Raw genomic sequence first — 12,501 nt, 5'->3', positions numbered from 1 at the left:
AACAGCGATATGCATTCAAAACAGTGATATGCATTCAAAACAGTGATATGCATTCAAAACAGTGATATGCATTCAAAACAGTGATATGCGTTCAAAACAGCGACATGCGTTAAAAAGAGCGACATGCATTCAAAACAATGACATGCATTCAGAACAGCGATATGCATTAAAAACAGCGACATGCATTCAAAACAGTGATATGCGTTCAAAACAGCGATATGCATTCAAAACAGTGATATGCGTTCAAAACAGCGACATGCGTTAAAAAGAGCGACATACCTGAAAACTAATGAAATAAAAAATTAATTTCAGCATACATTTCCATAGCTCATGCTTCCCTTCCTGGCCAAAAAAATCCACACAGATGACTTTGGAATCAGCAGGGAATTGCGCATTTTTATTTTTCGATGCATTCTAAACGGGAAAATAATGACTACAATATTTTGTTTTCTAAAAAAAATCTTTTATTTGTTTATCGTCCCAAACAAAGCAGAAGCGGAAGAGGCCACAATCTACTTGTGATTAAGAGTAGTTGAGGGGTGAAGGCTGTTTGCAAAGGGGAGAGCAAAAGCGAGAGAGGATGCAGTGGGAAGCTGGGGGGGGGGGGACGCAGTTGGTGCAAGTTTATTTATAAGGAACGGGAGAGCAGGAAGGGTCGAATTGGGAGTGGAGGAGAGACACAATTGGCGGAGGGGTGTTAGGAAGGGGAGAGAATGGAAGGTCCAATGGGAAGAGAGTGAGGGGGACAGGAGCGGACTTGATTGGCTGCGCAGTAGACTCCACAGCCAGTGTATATTAGGATGAAAGTCAGTAGCCTAATTTCTCCTGGTGCCTGTAGTTTGATGTTTTGGGATTTGTAAAGTGACATTATTGTTTTAATTCAGTGAATGTCATTGAGGGGAGCCTGTCCCAATGCACTCACAGTGCTCAGGAAAGGAGGCGTGAGATAAAATGACTTGTCCAGGGGTAACTTAATTTGCTCAAGTAAGGAAAGAGATTTAGAACTGGTCTGTCCTGGCTCCATGGTCCATAACTTAGTCATAGGCAACATTTGCTCCATCACTCAGAATGGTTCCAGGATGTTGTTATGTTTCATGGGTTTTGACTAAAGCTGGTCCGCAATGTCTGCGTTTATGATGGGCAGTATCTTCACCAGCTGAGACTTTGTAATTGCATCAGGGTTTATGAACTCAAACATCACGAGTAGGGAGTCCTTTTTTTAAGTGTCAGAGGTAGCTTGAAAGGGCTGTGGCCAGAGATGTGCTGTCCTTGAAGAAACAGTGGTATTGGCTAATGAGATCTCCAGCTAGTCCATATTTACAGGTGCTCTAAATAACAGCCGGATTAGGAGTCGATGTGCTGCTCTGGGTCAGAGGCCGACGCATGCAGAGGCCTTTTAATCTGACCAATCAGCTGGTGGTGAATGCAGGCAAGGAGATAAGTCTGGTCTTCTGCTCCGGCTCACGTGTGGAAGCTGTCGCCTTGAGATGCATGGTCAGGTCAGAGGATGGGGTTCTCCTCTTCCTTCAGCTTAGGCTTCAGTGCCTGCATCTCCATGGACAGGTCAGAGGCAGTTTGTTCTCCTCTGGTGTTGGTTCAGAACAGGTCAAAAGCAGGTACTTTTTGTCTCTTGCTTCAATGCTGGTGCTTGCTGATCCTCTACCTCTTTGGCATCCAGCTCAACTTCCATTTCCATCCCGTTCCGCTTGGCCAGAATCTTGCTTATCTCAAGGAATGTCTTGTTTTTGGTCTCGGGCACCACAATGTAGATGTAAATGAAGGCGATGAGGCAGACAGCGCTGAATACGATGAAGGAGAATTCCTTTAGGCCTTTCTGAAAACGACACAAGGGGAAAAAATTAGCGCACATATTCTGGAGCAACGGAAAGAGGTAGATATACCTGGGGCGTAGTGACAAAGAGCGGTGCGATTTGTGAAAGAATTTCAATAACACACACCTTTGCCTTCAAATAACACAGACCTTTTCCCTCTCTTACACTTTATTACAGAGTCTCTGGGAAGAGGTAAACTGGTGGGTTTATAAGCAAGATGAAGTAATATTTCAAGTTTTTCACATATAATCAGGGAAGTGGCCAAAATATTTAAATACCTCCCACTTCGAACCAAACATGTTATGGCAACAACTTTCCCCAGAAGGTCTCTCTTGTCTTTTCCATTCAGGCATCCATCCATTCATCCTTTCATTCTTCCACCATGTGCTGAAATCCACAATTACATTGTTACATTCTGTCATCCATTGATTCTTTCATCCATTATTGTCTTTAACCATGCTGTCTATCCACCCATCCATATCCAAGCCTATCCATCCATCTCCAAACCTATCAATCCAACCTATCCATCTATCCATCCATCTATCTATCCACCCACTCACCCATCTATCTATCTATCTATCTATCTATCTATCTATCTATCTATCTATCTATCTATCTATCTATCTATCTATCTATCTATCTATCTATCTATCTATCTATCTATCTATCTATCTATCTATCTACCCATCTATCTATCTATCTATCTATCTTTCCATCCACCCTTTCATTCATCAATTCTTCCATTCACCCTTTCCCTCATTCATCTTTCAGTCATTCATCCATTCTTTCACTCATCCATCCTTTCACTCTATCCATCCAACTATCCAACCTTCCGTTCACTCATCCATCCCTCCACCCTTTCACTCAACCATCCATCTTTTCACTAATCCATTCTCCCTTCCACCCATCCATCCATGTACCCTTTTCCTCATCCATTCACACTTTCACTCATCTGTCCATGATTTCACCCACCCTATCACACATTCACCCTTTCTTTCACAAATCCATCCACCCTTCCATCCATCCACCCTCCCTTTCACTCATTCATTCCATCTTTCACTCATCCACCCTTTCAGCCATCCATCTATCCATTCACTTCCCTTTTACTCATACACCCATTCTTTCACGCTTCAACCCTTTCTCGCATCCATCCACCCTTTCACTCCATCCATCCACCAGTTCAATCCATCTATTCAGTGCCTCTGTCCATTCCTCCATTTCTCTCATCCTATCTATCCATCCTTTCACACAGCCATCCATCCTTTCACTCACTCACTCATCCATCCATCCACCTTTTCTCTCATAATCCATCCATCCATCCAGCCTTTCATCCACCACCTTACCTTCCCTTTCACTCACCATACATTATTTCACTCATCCATCATTTTGCTCATCCATCCATCTGCTCATCCATCCATCTGCTCATCCATCCTTTCACTCCATCCATCTTTTCACTCCATCCATCTATTCAACCTTTCACTCCATCCATCCATCCTTCCTTTCACTCATCCCATTTATCCATCCTTTCACTCAACCATCCATCCTTTCACTCACGCATGCATCCCTCCATTCTTTCATCAACTGCTCACCTTTTTACTCACCCATCCACCCTCCTTTCACTCATCCCTCCATTCCTTCACTCATCAATCCTTAAATCCATCCATTCATTCATCCATACATCTACTCATCTACCTTTCATGCACCCATCCAGTCATCCTTTCACTTACACACCCTTGTCTCCCAAGTTGCAAACAGAATTAGCCCATCAAGAACTCCACCCAGTTGGGGGTTCACAATGCGCCAGCATCGATCCTTTCATTCATACATCCATCCTTTCACTCCTCCATCTATCCATCCTTGCACTCCTTACATCCATCTACTTTTTAACTCCATCCATCTATCTGCCTTTTCACTCAGCCATCCATACTTTCAGTCACTCATCCATTCATACTTTCTCTCATCATCCATCCACACTTTCATCCACCCACTCTTCCTTTCATTCATCCATCCATTCTTTCACATCCGTCCACCCATCCTTTCATCCATCCATCCATACTCCCTATCACTCATCTACCCATTCTTTCATCTATGTTTACACCCATCCTTTCACTCAACTATCTACCCTGTCACTCTACTCTTTCACATCTGAAGGTACAGGTGAGGCAAGTATGTCATGTTAGGATGCTACATGCTAACGATAAGTACGTTTCATACCCTTTGGCTGTGAGACAGAGGAGCACTCTGGGGTCTCGGGAAGTCAGGACAATTGCACATCATTGTAACATGTATTGCCGGTTAACCTTGGGATCTCAGGACCGAGATACTACAAGTTCACTCAATGTGATAAACCACCTATCTTCGCTTCCAGACTCACCCGATCGTTTACACAAACAGTGAAAGACTTGCTCTTGAATGGTGGTGTGGAATACACTGCTCAGGTACAGATAACACTAGAATGGCGCACAGTGGATGTTTTATTTATCCCAGCAGTGTTCTAGCAGCTTGTAGAACTATAAGACTTGTTGACAATTAAAGGTTTTGGAGCTTAGTAAGAAGCCTTCTATCTCCGGATATGTTGAACAGAGTTGAACACAGACACCCTAACCCTCCCTGGTGTACCCACGCCAGACTAGCAGCAGAGGGAAGGTCGAGGGGCCATGTCTAATCTGTAGGGTACGAGTCAGAAATCCTTGTGCAGGTGAAATAAAGCTTTTTACTGTGCCTTTTCACAAACCAAGGGCCTTGAATCAACTTCCTGAAGATTTAAGAAGTTGAATGGACTTTACTCAATTTAAGAGATTACTGAAAACCTGGTTATTTTAAGAATTGGTTGCATTACTTGAAAAGGCCTAGCGCCGAGATACACCTTCGGGTGTGATTTGCTGCGCTCTATGGGCCTTATTTATGAGCCCTTGCATCACTTTTACGCCACCAGTGCGTCAATTTATGTGACGCACCAGTGGTGTAAAAAAATGTGCCATGTTGCGTCATATTTACAAAGTGACGCATCTAGGTAGATGCTTCACTTTGTAAACCCCTGCGCCACATTATACCTGTGCCAGGTATAATGTATGCAGGGGGGGCGTTCCGTGGCAAGAAAGGGTTGTAGAAGTGACGCAGTGAAATCTAGTTTCACTGCGCCACTTCTAGGACGTAAATGCATCAATATCCTACGCCTACCTCATGGCAGGCGTAAGACTGTAGCAGGCACATTTAACATGGGACTTGCCCATGTGTAATGACCCATTGCTGGAGTTGCGTCACTTTTGTGACACACTCCAGCAATGCGTCATTTTTGCGCTTACAGATACATCAGAAATACTGACGTTTCTGTAACTCCTTGCGACATGATGCGTCATACTGTAAATATGACACATCATACATTGTCGCAAGGAGGGCGCAATGAAAAGTGACGCATCGCTGTTTTCTCACAGCAATGCGTCACTTTTCATAAAGTAGGCCCTATAAGTGGATATAACATAACATAATAAACGGCCGTTGCTGTGAGCACTCTCAGGAACGCTGCTTCTTGGCGTCGGATGTACACTGCAGTTTGGCAGAGTACAAGAGGTCATAATGTATGGTTCCAGGGGATGGTGGACCGATTCGGGGTAATGGTTAAATTTTCTTGGCCAGGTGGGTATCTTCAGTTGAACCACATTGACGTTTCCGTATGCCTGCTGACCAAGACCACAATTTCAAGAGGAGGAAAAGGCCCTCAGGTGTTCTAATCCAGCACACTGTGTTGTCACGGAGGAGCCTGAGCACCCCCCTTAATCCTGACAGCAGGCGTGAGGGAATCTTCTCTTCCTTGGTGGCTGGGGATGAGTGCTCTGCTCTCAACAGCGTCATTCTTGAGGATGGGATGGGCATTGTCACAGGTCACCAGCCTCTACAGCACTGCGTGCTAAGGGCACTGATCGAAGAGCTACACTCAGACTTCTGCTCCTTGTGTTCTTGAGCTGATAAGGCAGGTTCTCAGCACTAGGGGTGGTCTACCTTCATTTTCCTTGAAAGTGCAGCAAAATAACACTTTTCATCAGTCAGTTGAGTCTGATCCTAACACAAAAGAAGGAATTCGACTTTCTGACCTGGTGCAATTCTTCCTTTGGCATATCGCAGAAATTCGGGTTGAAGTCAAAGCGGAATGGAGCTTCTGCCTCACCATTGCAGCTTATATTCCCATACATTTGTGATTGAAACCGAACCAGACACTCCTACTGCTGCAGCACTTGGGTTTTCAGCGGGAAGCACTTGGGTTCAAGTGCATCTTTCTTAAAGTACATTGATCTCTTGGTTACAAATGTCACATAATGTTCTCAGAGCTTTTGGTTCTATGCTAATGGCAAACATTCCACCGTATTAGCAGGGATTGCGGATTTCAGTCATTCTGATACTTCATTGCTGAGAATCAGTCTTCACCTCTTAAAGGTGACAACCAGATGAAGGTTGGGGGACCAAGCACAATGTTCTTCAAGTCTTAGTAGCGCCATACCCTTGGCCAGTCTTTGTCAAGCTTATGCATCCTTGCAGACCACCGATGGACCAGTTGAGTGAGTACTGCTCCTTAGAGAGTTTGTGACTGTAAATTAGACATGAACTGAAACGCTCTCAGTTGCATGTGGTTGTGTAGTACTCATGAGAGGTGTAGCATTGAGAACACTGTAGCTTGAAGTTCTCCCAAAGTAGTGCCAACTCACCACACTGCCCACCTCTGCATCTTTCTCACACTGCCCACCAATACCAGCTTCTCACAATGGCCATTAGTGTCAGCTCCTTCCACTGCCCATCAGCTCCAGCGCCTCAATCTGCCCACCAATGTCCAGCTCTTTACACTGCCCATCAGCTCCAGTTTCTCTCACGGCCCCATGAGATAAGCTTTTCGCATTGTCGACCAACGTAAAGTACACAGAGTACCTGCAGTATAAGCTAGTCATAATATCCCCTTGTGCATATAAAACCTACTCAAATATGTGAGGTGGGTGTTGGCTTCCAGTTGAGGCTACTACAGCAAAACCATCAGTCGTTCAAATCTCAAACCATCACTCACCTCCATGAACGGGAACACCAACCCCACAGTGAAGTTGGATAGCCAATGCACTGAGCCTGAGACCATGAATGCTGCTGACCGTGAAGACTGGCGGAACATTTCTGTGGTGACCACATTTGGAATCGTACCTCGGAAGAGAGAAAAGAGCTGATTAAGCATAGACTGGTGGTTTGCATTCTTTATTTACACACATATTAACAAATGCCAGCACCATACACTAGAGCATACAAAGTTCAAGGATGTTGGCCCACATCATCAAAGCAACAATCCAGGTGTATTTGTCTAGGGCTTTTGCTTCTAAGCATATCACATGTTCCTCCGTTCCGTCGTATGTCTGAGTTTACTACCCCCCCACCCTGCCCCTACCCGCCCAGCCCTGCCGCCCGCAGCACGCCCTATGCGAGCCGCCACTGCCACCACCACCTACAAATTGTACATCACTTCACCGTACTGCAGTGGAATAGCAGCTGCCTGGTCTCCCTTAAAGTGCCCTTTTAAACATCAGGCCGTGGACAGCTCCTACCCGCTCGAGAACAGGTAATTGGGACTTGGAGGAATTTCCATGCTCCTGGACATCCACCTTCTGTTTTTTGTCCTTTATTTATGCCCTCTTCTGGGCCTGAAATCATTCCATTCCTCTTATACCTACAAAGTATTTTCCTTCCTTTTCCTACTTCTGGGAAACCAACAAATACATTTTCTCTCTGTTGTTCTCTGGCTTTACCATTTCCAGCAGCCAAGGCTGTTCAACCCAGTTTAAAAGTAATGCAACGGCTGCTTACTGAAGGACTAAAGACGTATGCACTATTGTGAAATGAGGCGTTATCTTGAAGGTCTAAGTCTTGGAAAAGCCGGTCAGGCCGAGGCAGTTGTTTACAGGCCAGGTGCCCTGCACAAAGGACCTTCCTCTTCTAACACTGATTGGTTTATGCTATAGACTTGAATAGTTTGTTATCTTCTTGTTGTGTGTGCTTCCATGTAGGCTGCTTCTCTGGTTTGGCGCTATTATAGTTAACATCCAACTCGCTTGTCATGGCATCCAATAAAACAAGACTTAGAAAGGATGTTAGAGCTCTTTTCTCATGTATGTGCTCAGCTTCCCCGCCAGTATTCTTGGATAGCTGTTAGTTCCATTCAAGTCCATTTTCTTTCTAAAAATCAACCATACTCTCATAAATAATTCCTTGGCTCTCTTCAGCTCCCCCTATTACCACTCTCTATTTGCTGCCCCTCTTCGACTTTCATGCATATGACACAGTCAAGTACTGAAAACAGGAAACCCCTAAAACTTCCATAGAGGATATTAATAATTTTCCTGCCTAAAACAACCTAAAGCTAGTAGTTTATGTTCTCTTGTTTTTGTCTACTGCTATTAGTCTGCGCCCCATTCCCTAAAGAATGTGTAGATAAACCTTTTACTGAAAGAAACCTTGAAAAAATATTGTCCCATTTCAAAACTTTTGTTTCCTCTGGACAGTGAAAGAGAAAATGAAAAAAGTCACATTAAAGCCACTTTCTGAGCCATTGAAGATTTTAGATTTCCACTTACTGATTTCCTGATTTTATTAGTTTCACTTCAGTTTAGAGTTCTGCTCCACTGTCTGCTCAGGCATGAAGGCAACATCTAGAGTTGCGGTCTCCAACCTTTTCTGTAGTGAGAGGTACTTCTGATCAGTGAAAATCATTGCGAGCTACTGAAGGCTACACAACTTGTGTATTGATACATGACACCCCCAAGTCCAGCTTTATTGACTTTAAGGCTAATGTTCATAGAGCCAGATACTATCGTGTAAACAAAATACGTTGACAGTGAGAACATTGTCTTTGGGTATGTATGAACATGTGTGCGTATGAATGAAATATATGTGGATGGGTGACTGGGAGCCTATGTCATATTTACTTGAGGCACACAACATACTTTCCCCATGTGCACCATTACCTGTATATCATAAATATGCAACCATTTTTGTAAATAGGAGTCATTTTAGGTGCAGAAAAATGTTCTGCAAAAATGTTCATAATATGGAGCATTTTTCTGCATATTAAATTTCTCCCACCTAAAATAATTTTTGTATTTTTAAGTTATAACTAAGGCACCATGTCTGCCAGCCACTGGAATCAATATGCCTGCTGTGTGTAAAGGCAACACTTTTATAATGGCCAACACTTTTATAATGGCCGAAAATTAAACTGAAGAGTTAACTTTATGTTTATGTAGATTCCACAAAACTCAAAATTTCAATGTTCTCCCATTTCCAAGTGTCACGTTTACAAACACTCGGCATCTTGTTCCAAGTGGTCCGTAGACATGGTGCTGTATTTATAACAGAATAAATACAACCATTTGTTTAAAGGAGAGGAGTTTACAGTGAAGAAACACGCTTATTCAACATTAAGAATTAATTGGCTTAATTGAAAGTGGAGAAAGACATTACAACTTAATGTTTCATAGAAATATTTTGCTTCACTTTAAACTTCTCTCATTTAAAAAATGACCGTGTTTTTCAGTTATAAAGAAGGTACAATGTCTACTGGCCACTGGGAGCAAGAGGCCTGCTGTTTGACACTTTTAAATGGAAGAAAATTAAAATGAAGAGTTAAATTAATCTTTATTGTAACTTTCATTTAAATTTACTCCCATTGAAAAGCATTCTAAAACATCATTTTGTTCTCAGCTCCAATATTGAGTTGACAAGGACTTTTATTTAGGAGTTAAATATCTCAGTGCTTCAGTTCTATATCTCTGCCCAGCCTGGCCATAAATCTGACTGAGCACTGCTCATTATCAGGCCCAGCTATCTGCAACCTCATGCTAATAATGTAAAATAAACACAGCTTTCTTTAACTTTGAAAGGAAACTGTGACCATTTGCTTATTTAAAAATGAACTGTAAGCTGTAAGCTACTCTGAAGGTGCCTGTGAGCACCTGGTAGCTCGCGATCGACTGGTTGGAGACACATGATCTATGTGTAGCATTGTGAAAATGTCATCTAAACTACTGCGCCCAACTCTTGGCGCCACTCACATCTGGACTATTGGTAAGTGTTCTTAAATACAATGTGCCCAATTCACAAAGGTAAACTAAGACCCGAAGGCTAAGTTTAGACCTAAAGTCTAAGTTTAGACCTAAAGTCTAACTTTAGACCTAAAGTCTAACTTTAGACCTGAAGCCTAAGGGCCTGATTCACAAAGGTAAACTTACACTTTTGATTGTTCTATTCACAAGTCGTAAATCCCTTTGCGAATAGTAAACAATCGTAAACTTTCACAAATGTGTAAGTTTACTTACCTTTGTGAATCAGGCCCCAAGTTTAGACCTGAAGTCTAAGTTTAGACTTCAGGTCTAAGTTTACCCTTTTGAATCGGGCCCAGTGTCATCTAGCTCCACAGGCAATATTGGAAGTATTGTGTCCAGTACTGGCCACCTTGACTGTAGTAATATGTCCCGTTTTGGTGATCATGACTTTAGTATCATGTCCAGATAGGGCAGCTATGGCCACAGTCTTGTGTCCAGTTCTGGGGACCCTATTGTATTTTGTCCAGTTGAGGGAGCAACTTTTGTATTTGAACCACAGTCCCCAACATTAGATGCAAAACTCAAAGCATGTTACACCAGAGAAGAGAATGGGGACATTATAGAAGCATGTAAACTCATAAAGGAAAGAACACAGTGAAAGAGGTAGAACTTTTCAGTGCTAAATTCAATGTGAGAGTTGGAGAGATCTATGAATATGATATGGCAGTAGAAACTGGAGTGGGAGTCACACAATTCTTAGCCTCTACAGGTAAGACAGTTGCACATGTCCTCATTACTGCAAGATTGGATTATGCCAACTATATATATCTAAGCCTACTGTCAGGTTATGCAGAATCCTGCAGCGAGGCAAAAATCCCCCGTCAGGAGGCTACAGCAATGCACATTAAATCTCTTCACTAGCTTCCGGAACACAAAAGGACCCAAATTAAAAACTAATTATAACACATCGAGCCTTCTATAAGAAGGGCCCAAAAAACTTGATTGACAGGTTCACTCACTACTGTTCAAATAGAGATCTGAGATCGTCTAATGAGCTATTTCAAAGATCCACAAGATCTTTCAAGTTAGAAAAGGCAAGGTCTGATTTTCTTTTCAATCTGCTAAGATGTGGAATGAGCTCCCCGCCACCTTACAATTCATACCATCTGAAGTCGGTTTTAGAAAAGAACTGAGAAGTGGTTATTCAGAACAGCTTAATCTACCCTGTTCTGTGAAGATTCATAATAATGAAGCACTTGGATGCCCTTGTTGAGCAACAAACGAATTGCCTCATTCATTCGTTCATTCATTGTGGAGAAGTGTGGCTCAGGGGTTAGAGGCAGCAGACCCGGAAGCTGAGATCGGTCCTGGACCAGGGTTCAATTCCCTGCCTCGGCGGGGCTTGGGCTTAAAATTCCACGGACTCGATAATTCTCGCCTCGGTGCCTCCTCGACTCACGGGTTCACACTCTGCGACTCTGGGCAATAGCTTGCTTAATCTCCACAACGGCCCCTCGCGGCGGGATGCCTGACTTTCACCTTGTGGATACCCTGCTATCTCACAGGGGAATACCAGGAAGGGTTCCCTAAGCAAGCGCCGGGACACCCACTGCGGGTAGCTGTGCGCTATATAAGCTCAACTACATTTACATTTACATTTACATTCAAGGTGGAAACCTTGCTGTGTCTGTGCATCAAGCAAGGGCTGGACAATGTTCAGACTTAATCGGCCCAGAGGTCCTTTCCTGTGTTTTCAGTTATGGTCAGCAGAGGCAGCTGCTTGTAACACTTGTGTCCTATGAAAACACAAAGGCAACCCTACTCAATCAGAACCAGAGGCTTAAACAGTATTATCAACAATGGTTTGCATTGGAATTATATATGTATACTTCGTTAATTAAAAGACATAATTGCACAAATAAAACTGTAGTAGGATGTAGTTAGAGAAATCCATACACTTAACTCCAACACAAACAGTAATGCAAAGCCGAGGAATATTTTTGATATGTTTCAGTATATATTGTCATAATACATGTGCAATGTACAGTGTCCTCTGTGAGACAGACCAAAAACACAAAAAACGAATGCAAAGGTCTAGGTTTACAAAATAGGATAAAACAAAAAATGTATACCCATGTATCTCAATCAGACCTTTTGTTGACACATGTGATAATCTGGTGTATGGATTTTTCTGATAGAGATTCTAGCTGCGGATTCCTTACCATAGACTATCCCCCAGGTGTCAGGCTTGATCCAGAATTTTTTGAGCAGTCCCCTTGTATGCCAGTAGGTAGTGTCATTCTGCTCCATGTGGCGTTGTCTGTGTCAGAATTGACGTGCGTGGCTCCTACATATTCACCCTGTCATCGCGCTGACCTCAGTTCCTTCTTTTCGGCAGCATCAGTGCTGATCCGATGAGTTCCCCTCAATCAATTTTAATCTTAATTCTTTCGACCATTTTGTCAAACTCGACTATTGTGCCCTTTTTCCCGTTTCTTTGGACAATGTCCCAAAAAACAAGCTGATTGTTTTCGAACCTGTTGTGCCTGTCACAGGCAAATGTATGTGACAGACCCCGACTTGTGTTTATGATGCCTGGAACG

At 43.0% G+C, this 12,501-nt stretch overlaps 1 protein-coding gene across 2 annotated transcripts in view; it reads right to left on the bottom strand.

Annotated features, from left to right (window-relative positions):
• Positions 1 to 441: 441 nt before the first annotated feature.
• The window catches only part of LOC144754479 (solute carrier family 2, facilitated glucose transporter member 5-like), a 133,795-nt gene continuing 121,735 nt past the window's right edge, over positions 442 to 12,501 (bottom strand). For both annotated transcript variants that reach the window (XM_078642306.1, XM_078642307.1), the window contains 2 exons: positions 6,883 to 7,010; positions 442 to 1,834 (listed from right to left, as the gene is read on the bottom strand). In XM_078642306.1, coding sequence (XP_078498432.1) covers positions 1,607 to 1,834; positions 6,883 to 7,010 — 356 coding nt within the window. In that variant the 3' untranslated portion in view covers positions 442 to 1,606. The remainder of the gene's footprint in view (positions 1,835 to 6,882; positions 7,011 to 12,501) is intronic.

The sequence above is a fragment of the Lissotriton helveticus genome, chromosome 5_1 (assembly GCF_964261635.1).
Source record: "Lissotriton helveticus chromosome 5_1, aLisHel1.1, whole genome shotgun sequence".
NCBI lineage: Eukaryota > Metazoa > Chordata > Amphibia > Caudata > Salamandridae > Lissotriton > Lissotriton helveticus.
Note: the sequence above shows the minus strand (reverse complement) of the source record. Positions and strands in the feature narration are given on the sequence as shown.